Source organism: Caloenas nicobarica, chromosome 10, assembly GCF_036013445.1.
Source record: "Caloenas nicobarica isolate bCalNic1 chromosome 10, bCalNic1.hap1, whole genome shotgun sequence".
Taxonomy (NCBI): domain Eukaryota; kingdom Metazoa; phylum Chordata; class Aves; order Columbiformes; family Columbidae; genus Caloenas; species Caloenas nicobarica.
This window is the reverse complement of record NC_088254.1, coordinates 4,301,454-4,315,090: the sequence shown is the minus strand read 5'-3', so window position 1 is coordinate 4,315,090 and position 13,637 is coordinate 4,301,454. Positions and strand designations below refer to the sequence as shown.

At 38.1% G+C, this 13,637-nt stretch overlaps 1 protein-coding gene across 3 annotated transcripts in view; it reads left to right on the top strand.

Moving 5' to 3' along the window:
- Nucleotides 1-6,827: 6,827 nt before the first annotated feature.
- Nucleotides 6,828-13,637, top strand: part of ACSBG1 (acyl-CoA synthetase bubblegum family member 1) — a 36,097-nt gene continuing 29,287 nt past the window's right edge. For 2 of the 3 annotated variants that reach the window (XM_065642091.1, XM_065642090.1), the window contains exon 1: nt 6,828-6,935. In XM_065642091.1, coding sequence (XP_065498163.1) covers nt 6,856-6,935 — 80 coding nt within the window. In that variant the 5' untranslated portion in view covers nt 6,828-6,855. Of the gene's footprint in view, nt 6,936-11,644; nt 11,710-13,637 lie in introns of those variants that run through there. The other variant, XM_065642092.1, reaches the window with a different exon arrangement.

The following is a 13,637-nucleotide window of genomic DNA, read 5'->3' as shown; positions in this document are numbered from 1 at the left end:
CCAACGGGCGGGTTTTCTCCCTCAGGTATCGCGGGTTTGAGTCACTTCAGTATAATTTTACGGCAGCTTTCTGAACTGGCGCCAGTTTTATCTCCCTTTTTTTCTCGTACAATCCCTATCTGGCCCGGGGACAGGCTGGCGAACGCCTCCCTGCAGAGCAACCTGGGGAACGCAAGGCCCGGCTGCGTCTTAGCCGGTTAACAGAGTGAATTTCTGACCCTTGTGCCTCACTATTTGGGGCATTTTAAAATTAATTGAGCTCATGGCGTGCCCCTGCTTTGTATCAATCACTCGCCCTTTCCTCAGGCCAGACTGGGCTAAAAAGCTGGGGTAGTTTTCATCTTTTTTCCAGGCAACCGAAGGTCTCTAATTAATTATTTGCTGCTCAGGTGAAAGGAGATAACTGATCTTGGTGTGGGAGCTGAGTAAAAGTGTGTTTTTGTAGAAGAAAAATTAATGCTGCAAATCACGTGAAAAATACAGAAGAGCCGTGTGAACTAAGAACAGCTTTTGTTCAAGTGGCGATGAGTAGAAATGCTCACAAGCTGCTTTTTATTCCAGGAAACAGTTTTATAAACCAAAAGCATCTCCCGTGGTTATGATAACCCAAAGGCTGCAACGCTCTGTCAACCATAGTACAGGTAAAAAGTTAAGGTGATGATAATAACAGTGGGAAATGGAGAAAAAGAAAAGGGAAAAAAGGAAAGGCGATGTGGGTTTTGAATGAAAAAAAAGTATGGTTTAAAGCCCTAGTGACATTATAATGAGATTTTTGCTGCATATCAGGTAGAAGATGAATTAATGCAACCTGTTCTTTGTGTACTTCTGCTTACAGTTCAAAACCACAAGAAAGAGATCAGTGTTGGTAACTATTCTTTTCCCTAAGTGTAATTGTTAGCAGCTGAACATGTAAATCTGTGTTTTGCAGTTGTGAAGTTATATTGACAAGTAAATAGAGAAATTATTTTCCAAAATAACTGTAATAAGTTACTCTGTAAACTTGTAGGCTGGGAACTATACATCTCTTTTTAAGGGGGAAAAACCAGTTTAATCTAGTAATGGTCTTCACCTTAAAGATAAATTAGCTATAATCCTATAGTCCTGACGATAATATTCCTGTTTAAGAAGAAAAGATAAATCTGTTATTAGCTTTGTAGTAGTTGGATGCTTCAGCAGATGAGAGGCCTTCAAAGCACAATGGTACTGAATTTCAAAGATCAATTTATAGTATGTTGTAAAGAGACAGTATGTAATTTTTGTGAGTAGAAACCCTCACGCAGGTATATGTAGATATTGGTAAATATAGTATAAACTCAGACTCGTGAGCAGTTTCTTACTAGGAACAGTTGTTACTAATAGTAACAGCCAAAAACTTGCTGGTACAGATCTTTGCTTAAGAGCCTCCTTTGTTTCCTTTCCTTTCATTTTATTAGATGGAGCTACCAGGTTATATTTATCTTTAATATTAAGTATTTTTTTCCTCCATCTTTGGTTCCAGTTGGTACAACCAAAGTCCTTATTTCTTCAAAGAATTAGTGGGAAAAGTAGTAAGGGCTGGTGTTTACTCAACCAGCCTGGTGATGGAGTGTATATGTGCTCACTTCTGTTACTTTTGCTGCCCACCTTCCCTCCTGAAATCCGTGGTTGTTCCTAACCAGCAGTTGCTTACACATTTCTCAGGTGAACAGCTGATCTCTTTTACTATGCTTTCCTTTCATTCCCTCCTACCACATGTAATATTATGAATCACCTTGTTACTTTCTACTGGTAGGGTATCAAATTTGCATGTAGGTGTAAACAGGAAGACAAGCAGAGAATTTCCATTCTCTCCAAGTAGGCAGGACTGGACTGGGGAGTAATTAGCTCCTGCTGCCTGTTTTATTTAACCACCAGAGGACTCTGCCTTTGGCTCTGAAATAGGTGTTCCCACTGTTAGCACAAGAGTCAGAACACCCCCCCGACCTGGCCTTGGGAGCGTACAGCATCTTTATACGCTACAAGAATTATGCATTTATCTTTTAATCTCTGCAATACAAAATACTCATAGAATCACTTGTTGTATTTCCTTCTTTTATCTGGCCATATTACCATCTCTCATTAATTGTGCCTTCTCAACTGTGAAGCTGTTGTTGGAAGCAGCATCCTGGAGACACAGGTAAGGGTACAATCTGCTGAATTGCAGCTGCGGTTTCTTGCAGCACCCTTGATTTTTTGTGAAGAAGTTCCAAGAATAACTTTCATTACAAACACCTGAAAAAAAAAAAAAGACGGAATCTGGGGGCTCAAAACTTGTGTCTGTTTTCAATCACACCAAATTTGCATAAAGGGCTTTAATAGTTCCTCAAGAAGGTGACCTGAGCATCACAACAGACCTTCCTTGGTGTTAAGCTGGATTCATTCAGCGTCCAAACCTGGACTGGTATCACGATTTCTACAAAGCTGTTAGGAAATCACCCTTTAAGTAATATTTTTAACCTATGATTTTTAGTCTTATTTAAAATATGCTTGAAAAAGTATATACTATTTAATGTATAACAGTTTCATGTAATGGGCTTTAATGATACTGCAACTTTTCCCACATAATTAATGTCTGAAAAGGATGGTTTGTCCAGAAACAAGCTGTCAGGAAAATCTTTTTGCCTGTGATGGAAAGTAGAAGATCTGTACCTGCAAGAAAACGTAAATGATGGTATTTGTCCTAAGCTATTTTAGGGGAGTGTATAGTGAGTGATTCGCATCTTTAGAGGATTTTTCTGAGGGGAGTTTTAAGTAAACTGTGCAGTGATCTGTAGTAATTCATTTTAAGTTAAAGCAATACAGAAAGAGTAAAAAAAGACCTATTTTTGTGGTACAGTTTTGATTGATTAAAGACTGGGCATCTTTAAGTGGTTTGGGCCTGTAGAAAATTTGGCTGTAAATGTGAAAAAGCAAGCCAGTTTGAGTCTAAAACAATCTTTTCCTCAGAAAGAAGCAGCAAAATTGTTTCTGGATGTGCGTGCCCTCAGACCAACTGTTGTTTTGACCCGACAGGATGTTCTGCCTCTCTCCAGTTGCTCAGAAACAGCCGCCTATTTCTCCAGATGTGAATTCGCAGCTACTTTTTGATTTTTTTTTCCTTATGATTCTCTTCCTTGATTACTACAAACTCAGAATTACAGGCAAGTCTAAGATACCTTTGTTACTGGCACTCAGACTCCAGAAGCTTTGCAGAAACTGATCTTTGTTTTTCTCTATATTTTTGTGGAGCAACTCCCTAGAAAGCAGAATCATTGTTCAGAAAAGCAAAATGAAATTCCTGTTGCTCTGGCGTGGTCAGTGAGAGACAACATTTTTAGATAGAGATTGCTACTGGACATTTCGTGAAATATTAATACGTGCAGCTGGTTATGCTTGTGGATAGCAAAGTGTCTTGTGGGATAAACCCTGCTTCACCTGACAAATGTACATGATGTAGTCTCATTGGCTTTGCCTAGGGATGCTGGTTTGAGTATGGATAAATTATCTTCAGTTCTGCAAATATGGGGAGACACAGCTGGGGATAAATGTTGCCCTTTTTTTAATCTGAACTCCTTCGTTAGAAATTAATTACTATAAAAAGTGTGTGAGAGAGTTTAAAAAGATTATGCTTGCCTGGGGCCTTTCGTTGTGGAATCTGCCCTCAGTACCTTTTCCTTGGCCCAAGCCAGTGTACATTTGTTGATCTTTAAGGTTTGCTTTGAGATTCGGTTGTTTACTAAGACTTATTGGAGGCATAGCCACAGTCAATGTTTGAAGACGTTTGGAGTTAGAATTTTGCCTAAGCCCTGAAACCTACTCTAGTTTTAGAGTAGCTGTGGAGTTATTATGTTTGTATTTTAGCGAAAGTGGTTTAGGGGCCAAAATTTAACCTTTAATTCTATGAGAAACTTAAAAAAAAAAAAAAGTATGGTTGTATTTTATATGGGAACTGCATATAATCACAGTAAATGCAGTTAACAGCCATTCAGGAACACAGCAGACAGACAGCTGCAGTTAGTAGCAAGCTGAAAAACTGCCAGGCTTTAAGAGGACTTTTCTGAAATAATGAAAAAGGAGTAGAAGTAGTGCCATTTTTGTAAATAAATGTAACAAAGCTTTGAAATAGAAACTGTAAAGGTATTAGATGTTTCACTGGTTGTTGTTGTGGGGTGGGTTTTTGTTGGTTTTAGACTCAGTTGTAGAAGTCCAGAATAATAATAGGAGTATCACTTTAACATCATGCTTGTACCAAAAAGCATTGATTTACACTGAGATATTTGTTACCAGTTACATGATTAAAAACCAGTGCCAATCACACAGTTTTGTTACTTGAATCAACAAACTGCTTAAACTAAGTGGCATAAACAGCAAGGAGCATACAGAATTAGTACACTCCTCCATTCATTTTAAATAAATACAAGTTTTATGGTGAAATGAACACTCTTGCCTTACAAGTACAGAAATGAGGGAGTACACAGCTATGGGCAGTTTCATGTTGCCATAGTAGCATCGTGAATTAAACCCGAACCATCCGGTCCCAAGCATGAAGGGGTGCCGTACACTCCACCCACGCTGAGGCTGGTCTGCGCATTGCAGTTCCGTTGGTTACTGACCTTGGTAACAACATCGCTTTGTTTTGGCCTCTCTAATAGTTCTGTTTGGGATCTTGTGACAGCGCAAGTTTGTGGTGACAGTGTCTTCAACTCAAAGTATCAGTCACTAATTCCTGAAAGATACCGATCGTAATGGTAGAGCAACGGACGTGAAGAGTACGTGAGCTTTATTTGCCTCTTAATTTCCTCCATAGCTTTCTGAATGTGTCAACACCCAGAAATCGTAACCTGTAGCTGGAAAATGCAGCCCATCCCACTGCAAAAATCCAGGCTGGGTCTAGTGCAGCCTTGTGCAAGTTGCATGCAGGTAGATACAGGTATAAAAGGAAAGGACCATGCTAATAGCAGCATGTAAAAATCATTTGAAGGTGAACATCATTCCTTACTGAACTCTACATAAGTTGCCAGCCTCATTTGTTAGGGTTTATTACTTGAAACTTGAAGAGTAGCTAGAAGTGTTATACCAGAACTACAATGGCAAATTGCGTGGGGTCTATTTCAGTGTGATGTTCATAAGTCTATTGTTAACATGACAGGATTGTTTGTAGCTGACAATTGCAGGAAGTTCATGTGAGTTTTCTATTACAGTCCAACAATACACAGTCCGAAAGCAAGTCTCCCCCACCAATCCCCCTGCTAAATGCTGTTTACTGCACAGCCTGGCGGCCTGGCAGCCACTTTTGTTACTGAGGTATTGATTGTATCCTTGATTGTATCAAAATAATTTTCTAATCATCAGTTAGCTTAAAGAAGATTATATGAAAAAGAAAACAGAAAAATCCTTTCTAAACACAGTATATATAGAAGAGATGTAGATGTGAGGTTTTCTATTTATTCTCTGAAAGAAGGACTTTTAGAGACTTAACAGCCATTTTCCTCCCATGAGAGCAGCCTGTTACCTGGCCACTCAGCACCCAAGATACAACCCAAGCAAGGTAATTAGTGGTCATCTAACTGGATTCTTTCGTATAACGTAGCATATAAAACATTTTAGATGACCAGAAAAAAACAAGGGGATTTCTTGCAACAGAGTTTAATCCTATTTTTTCTTTATGATATTCCTGGAAACCTAGTTGCAACCCTGTGGAAGATACCTAGCGGCTTTCTGAAAAGAATCATTGGGACCAAGTGGGAATTTGGAGAATTATCCCAAAATGAAGAAGCTAAGCCAATCCTGACAAAAATGAATTTTAGCTGTGTAAGATGACACATTTTTACCATTGAAATATACCGTGTTCTGTGTTCAGATATTCAAAGCAAGTTTCTGGTGTGAGAATGGACCCCTTAGAATCCCACTGCAAAGTTTTCTTTCTTTTCCTTTCATTTCCAGTTGCATTATTTACAATTAGGCATTTGGATATGGTGCAAAATACTCTGAAATAAAATTCACATCTTTCTATCAAGTGAAATGTTTACTGGTCTTGCATTTTCCTAATCACTGTGGCTGTCTTTGAACCACTGAATAAAACATTCTAGATCCCGTTCTGTGGCTCTGAAGGCAGATGGTTGTCCCTGGCTTAGGGAAATGTCAGTTCACACAGACCAAAACCATCCCAGGGAAGGTGCTCACGGTGGGTGGCTTGAGCCGTTCCCTGGATCTTTTTTGTTTGCTAGTATAGAATTAGCCTAAGTAGCTAAACTAGGCTTTCTTACATCCTGGGAAGTAATTTGTTTAGTCATCTGTAGAAACTTGAACCATATGCGATAGGCCTGGCTTGGTGAATCTGAAATGCTGGTGTAGTTGTGATGCTGGAGGAGGTGCTTGGCTGTGGCAGTACTGGGTTTCATAGGTATAAGAGACTTGAAGGCATTTCCTAATGTAATTAATCTGCATTTTATTTAAGAAAATAACTTCCTTGAATGTTCTTTTTCAAAATTAAAGTTAATAAAGTTAGAATTGCTTCAACTTCTGTGCACAAATTTGTTGCAAATCTTGGCAAAAGATTTGCATCTTAAAGCATTGTAAACTCATTAACATTCTTCTCATGGATAATTAAATAAAAGTGAATTAAAAGGAAAGTTTAACAGTAAGCAGCTCACAGGCACTGCGACATTTCAAGCATGTTAAAATCAGAAAGAAATAGCTTTTGTAGCTGTAGTCTCCTCCTCTTGTGTTACGTGTTGTGTTTTTTTTTAACAAATAACCAGTTACGGTTGGTTTCCTCAGTTGTCCAAGGAGCTTATTTATGCCTGACCCGCACAGTTCTTTAGCATATTTGTGACCAGCTTTAGAGGGTTTGTCAGCATGCCTAACAGTGGAGAGACTCTTACGAAAAAATTACAAGAGGAAAATGCAATGAATATTTCAGAAAGCTGTGAAAACAGGTAAAGTAGTTTAAGTATTTATTTTAACAAATTGATTTACCAGATTTTTGCTACTTAAGTTTGCCTTCTACTACTGTGCGGATCCACAAGAACTTTGTCTGCCTAACTGTGTCTCTACTCTCTAATACAGAATAAGGTGAATCTTTTGAGGCTGGAATGAGAGAAAATCATAATGAAGATTCTAAATGGATTTATTCTCCTATGCTAACTTCCAGTTTGGCATTAATAGCACCATTCAGCATGGACTATGTTGTTTGTATCCTGTTTGCATGTATCTATTAATAGTTGTATAGCATTCATTTTATAGCACAGAGGCTCTTAGCAGAAGTTTGTGTATAGCAGTTCTGACAAGATGTTCAGCTCTTGTGCCTCAGCCACTCGCAACTTGGCAAAAACCTGGAATGCCAGCGAAAATACTGGTGAATTAGGACTCTAATGCTTCAGTAAATTAAATGATTAATGGCTTTTCAACCATGTGGTGAGATTATAGGCATTCTCAAATACTAGAAAATAGCAAATTTCAGATATTCAAGGAAAAAAACCCAGTGCTCCTGTACCATCCTTTCATGTGTCTCTGATGGGAAGGGATAACTGAAGACTCTACAAGTTCAGTACTGGTTGTTCTGCAGAAATTACAATGTATATAATCTACTTTGAATGGACTTCCAAAAATACCCAAGCTGCAGCTCTGGAAGTAGGTGTCTCTCCCCTTCTGAATTTGGGGGAATAATCCTTAGATGATAATCGGCCTTTCTGGTTGAGCATCTTCTTCCCATCAAAGGCAACAGAACTTAACCAGGTAGCCCATATCTTAGAGACGGGAGTGAGGAACTTAATTTTGGAAGAGTTTGTTTTAGGGCTGATATTACCTTTTTACATGCAAGATAACCCTGCCAGCCGCTGTCTTCTTTCTGTCCTAGGTAGCACAAAAGGGAAAAAATACTTTCGTTTTCCTGTTACTCTGTTGCTGGAATGTTGTCTTCTCTTAGAGAAAGCTCCCTATCTCTAGCATTTTTTCAGAAGTACCTATTTTAAGAATAGAACAACACACCTCTCAGGAAATATTTTAACTTCTGATTATTTTAAGTTTGTCAATATTGCTGAGTACTAATTATCCATTCCCAGAGACTGAACTATCGTATCAGATAAATGCTTACTTTTCTGTTAAGTTAAATCTAACTTCACATTTGTTTAGGTAGCAACTTGTATGTTATGTCACTTGGAAGATTTGTTTGACTCTTTCAGGTAAATGGTTTGTTGGGATTATTTTTACCATAATGTTTTTTTCTCTTCTGGGTTTTGTAATCTGGGATAAGCATCATTAGGACCAAACTGTGGACTTAATGTTTTTGGACAAGAACAACATTTAAGAAATATTTGAAAGCTTTTGAATTTGTTGTCGCGTCTGGAGTCTTAATGTAGTTAATACTAGAGTTGTCGTTTTTTTGTTTAATCTGTCCAAAGATCATAAAACAGTATTTGCCTTGTGATCAGTATAGGTATATGTATATGCGGATTCGTGAAAGTTGGATTTTGCTAAATTAGTACTATTGCCTCTATTTTAGTCCATGCATGCTTCAATTTGTGACGTGCTTAAGCAGAAAAAAATGTTTTCAGGCTTTCTTTATTAAAAAAAAATCTAAAATAAAATTTAAAAACATACAGTGATTTGCAGCCACTGCAAACAGGAAACTTAAGCTTCCTGTATTTTGTTTCAATACAATAGAAAGATGTTTAGCATATGGCTTCTTTCTGAATTTCTGTTGAAAGAGTATCTCAGAGACTAGAACTCCAAATACTTCCAGTGCATTCAAAGTCCTTGGCATAAATACTTTGTTAGTTTTTGAAGAAGTACGGTGCATGTTGTCCTGTTAAATAGTGTTGTCCACCTGGTGTGGTTTGAAGTTAGGTAGCAAACTTGATATACTCTTTTTTTTTTGTTTTTTTTGGTATGCTGTAAGTACTCTTGGAGGTAGAAAGAACTAAACAAAGAAAGTGAAACTGGCAAAATGGAAAGAAGGAAAACAAGACCTTTTATAAGGCTGAAATTGAATCAATGTGACCTAAAAATGAGAAAGAGATGAAATAATCAGTTTTGTGTGTCCTGACTCTGCTCACTACCTGCAAAGAGCCAGACAGAGGAAGCTACTGGAAGATTTCAGCTTCAGGTCTGGGGTTTTGCTGTGCAGGGGAGAGCAGAGCCAGAAAATCTGTAGCAAGGTCAGTGAGGGTTGTGGTAACACTCCCAGCTGCTCAAGAGAGTCTTTTTGAGATGGGAATAAAAAAAGTCTGGATACATTGTTCATTCCTTCCCATTCACCCACTTAATTCCCAGCTATCTGTAAAACTGGTCTGCTTGCGCAAATAAATGACCTGACTTTTGAGTATATTTAGTCATAACAAAAGAAAAAAATATTTTTTTTGCAGATAAAGAGGTAGGTCTTACTAGAAAGTGTGTGCCAACTGTGTTATATAGTGAAATAGGGCTCAGCTGTTAACTCCAGCTTTAGTACTTTGTTCTTATGTTAAGTGTTTGTGTTGCTTTTAAATATGCTTTTGTGTGAGAAGAAGTTACATGAGTAATTTGGGAAAGACTGGTTTCTTGTGCACTAAGGAGAGCAAATGGACTGTTGAATCAGCTGACCCTTTTTGCAAGAGCAGGAACGTATCTGGGCTGATTCGTGGCCCCTTTTATGTCTCATGAGGGCATGAAAACCAATTAAAAGCTAAATCTAATCTGTTCTTCAAGGACAAAGGGAAATTTATATAGAACAAATAAGGAATGTATTATAATATTGCCCTAATTTGAATAGAGGAATACTTAATAAATCAGATGACCAGTCATAGTAGACAGCAATGTCCCTGTGAGGGATCATGGGGACCTCTGTGACTCTTTACTTTACTCCTTAATATGGTAAGAATTTTACGTGTAATACAAGATTAGGGTTTAAAGAACTAATGCTGTATGTCATTACTGTGGGTTTTTTTCCTTATGCTGTAGAAAATGAGAAAACATCTTCAAAATGTCTTCAGTAATAGTTTGCAGCTCCTCAGAGTCTGGAAATGTAGTATTTGCTACTTGGCTGTTCCTGTGCTTGTTGCAGATTTCTGTTTAGCTGCTGAGCTATGAAAGTTTTGGTGCTATGTTAATTTAACTCAGAGTGACTTTATTGTCTTTTTCTAGAATCCAAGGACAGATCCGTGATTCTGAATTGATTATCTCGCGCTCCCTCCTACAACCTCTCCCCAGAGCTCTGTTTTAAAAGATTGGATTCAGCACTTGTAGGATGCTTGGGGAACTGGGAAAGGATTACTCGTGAATGGGATCCAGATGAAGATATTTAGTTTCTGAAGTTTTCTAGGCAAAGTGCCAGGATCATTAAAGTTTTCAGAGGTGCCCGTAGGTAATTTAAGCCATCTCTTTTTGCTGCCAGAAGAATTCTCAGATGATTATTTAAAGATTTCATCTTGAATTCAAATTCCCCAGCGAGCTGTTGAAAATGCCTAACACCCAATGAAAAGTACTTTGGAATGTGCAGATGTAGACCCAAGACATACTATAATATCAAACGCAGCTCTGATGTAGATTAAGGCTAGTGGAATGTATATAGCTGGGTTGTCCTGGAGAACATGTAACAAAAGCTTAAGGGAAAAAAAAACCTCTATTGTTGGAAGACAGAGAAATATTTAGGATGTTTGTCACAAAGAATGAAGTAGAAAAAGATGCACTCTGATTGGAAGAAGGATTTTGTTCATCTGCTGTATTATGGATTACTTAAATAATCGAATAACCAAGCCCTAGGAGTTTAGAGATGAAATTCAACATGTCATCCTCAGGAGAGGCAAGCAGTCAGAGATTAAAAGAAAAATTATGAAGAAGTTCTGCTGTGGAAAAAAATGCATATTTTCCAGTTCAACCTAGTTTTTGTGTATTAAATAAGATCTGTATTTGATAGGAAAGCAAATTCATCAAAAGCGTTTGAGAAAATAGTACTTGTGCAAATGGGGATTTTGCACACGTTGCTCCCTAAGATAAACACCTGCATATTTCGAAATATTTATTTGGGTGAGACAAGCAGAGAAAGGAGTTCAGTTATCAGGTGGAGACTGTTGTAAGCAATACGTACTAACACGCTTACTGCCGCTTGAAAGCAGCCTGCTGGGTGAGCTTGTAAATGCTCAGAGGAGCAGGTGAAGGAGCTGTGCTGCTTTGCGTCAGCACAGCATGGGCAGAACACCAGTGAGCCTTCCTGAGGGCTCTGACAGCAGAGCTGGGAGAAGCCAAATGGGTTGCTTTTGGGAAAAAGCATGGAAGTGGCAGAGAAACTGAATGCACTCAGCACTGTACCTGAGCATGCCTTCATTACACGCTGTGCTCTTTGTTGCAGGCAATCTGCAGGATAATGGATTTTGAAGGAAAGAACAAAAATCCTGCAATAGCTTATAATAAAGCTTTGGGGCTGACCATACCCATAGCTTTGGACCTTGAACACGTTGCTCTCCTAAAAGCAGGCATCTCATTTATCTCAATTTATCTGATAATATATGAATGCAGTACCTTCAGCAGCGAGCATTTCCCTTACATTAAGCGAGAAGAAAATTCATAAAAATCCTTTCACTGAATGGCAAGCCCACCCATGTGGTAGAACATCCAGGAACAAGGTGTGATTCTGTGTAATGGGAGAAGCCTCTGCCTGTGTCAGACATGCCAAGAAAGGGAGGAGGAGGTGGTGGTGTCGTCTTGAATGCAGGCGGCACAGGGCTGGGAGCTGAGGTAATGGGCTCTGGATGAACGCACAGGCCGAGCTACCGACTGTTTTAATTGGAAAAAAAAAAAGTTTGTTCAAATCTTTATTGTGAGCAGTTGTGAATATTATTTGCATGCTTTAGGTGCTTCAACTTGATATAAATATATAAAGGGTTTTGAGTAAATATCCTGAAGTCTAAAGGAATACCTTGTACTGAATAATGTATTAACAATATACATATGTAGTTATCACTTGGTAAATTGGTTATTTTTGCAAGTTTATAGAAAGCTGGTGTATTTTTTAAAATTCTAATAGCCACTCTAGAGAGCCAACTGGTAAAAATTTAACATTGACAAAGCTACAAGAGTTGAAATATAGTGATAAGGAATAGGAATACAGAAAGAATATGAGGTGTCTTTCATTTGCCACTATACGTGATCAGTTGAATGAATAGCTGCTTTCTTAAATCTCATCGTATTTTGACTGCTGCATAACAGTGTTAATATTCTGTTGGTGCAGTTCGTGATCCTAGAAATCACTGTGAGGAATTAAGGCCAAGATATGTTGAACCCTACAACAAAAAACTAATAGTTTTTAAATTTGAAAAAAAAGATTATAACCTAATTATACAGGACAATCAGTGTATTCTGTGAGGCTTATTAAAGTGAGAATTTCTGTAAAACATTTTGTATCTCTCTAGACATCATCAGTTCATTATCATATTAAATACTGACTTTGTAAGTTCTTTTTGGTCTTATTCTTAGTATTTTCACAAGCTTTTAGTATTATGAGAGAACGTAGAGGACAGCAAATATCTGACTGTATTTGACCTAGGATGTGAGACGTAAGCAGAAATTCCAGTTACTGCAGAAGGAAGTGTAGAGTCTGTGGAAGGTAAAGGCTAGTTCCAAAGACACTTGAAACTAAAATACTATGGAAATTAGTGTCACAGTAAGTAGTGCCATTAGTCAGACACTGTGTCATTTTGGTAACAGACAAAGTAGTTTTTCTGACGTATAACATTCAGCAAAAGAGCACTGCGATTTCATAATTATAAAAGTGGAGGGATTTAGCTCTAATGTTTAGCTTCTGTAGTTATGATAAGAGATGGTACTGTATCTATTGGCTTCCATCAAATACACTTAGTAAAAAAAACTAATTGCTATGCCAGTGAATTCAGATTAGGATACTTGGTTTCTGGTGAATCATCACCAGTGGTAAGGACTGTCAGTTACATCAGTCATTGTTTTACCAAAATAATAGTATAATATCGGTTATATTATAACTATTATAATCTTATAATTTCAAGTAATAATATTATGTTATAATATTATAATATCAGTTGCACATGCTTTACTTCCGCTGGTTTGAAAAGATAAAACTTATTAGAGCTGTTAAAATTGTGGAAACAGAGAAGGAAAGGAAACTTTCCCTGTGTTCATCCAATACAGAAAATGTTCAGATTCTTGCTTTTCAGGTTGGCCTGATGGGTGAGAGCAGCTTCAGTAGGATACAACATGCAGTGGTGGCAGCTGCAAGTTTCGGGTTTGCCCCAGATCTCTGGGTGAAGCCGTCGGCCTGAGCGTCCTGTGCGCTGCTCTCAGGTGAAGGGGAGTGTGCATGCAGTGAATTCAGGCAGTAGACGAGGTCTCATTCAATAGAATGGTACCTTAACATTAAATCCCAAATTCCCTCAGGAAATACTGTCACTCAAAAGATACTCCTGCCAATGGAGCTTTACAGAAGTGCGTCTTTAGTTCTAGCTAGTCAACGTTGTGTGACATGAACTTTGGCTTGCTAAGGTGACCTCTGCTGTCAAATCCTCTCTATGTACTTTACAGAGGTTTTTATGTACTACCTTTGGAATCGGATGTAGAAAATCCCCTTTTAAACTTGTAGTTGGATTTGGGAACATGCTGTCCCCACACTAATAACATTAAATAATTTACGCAGA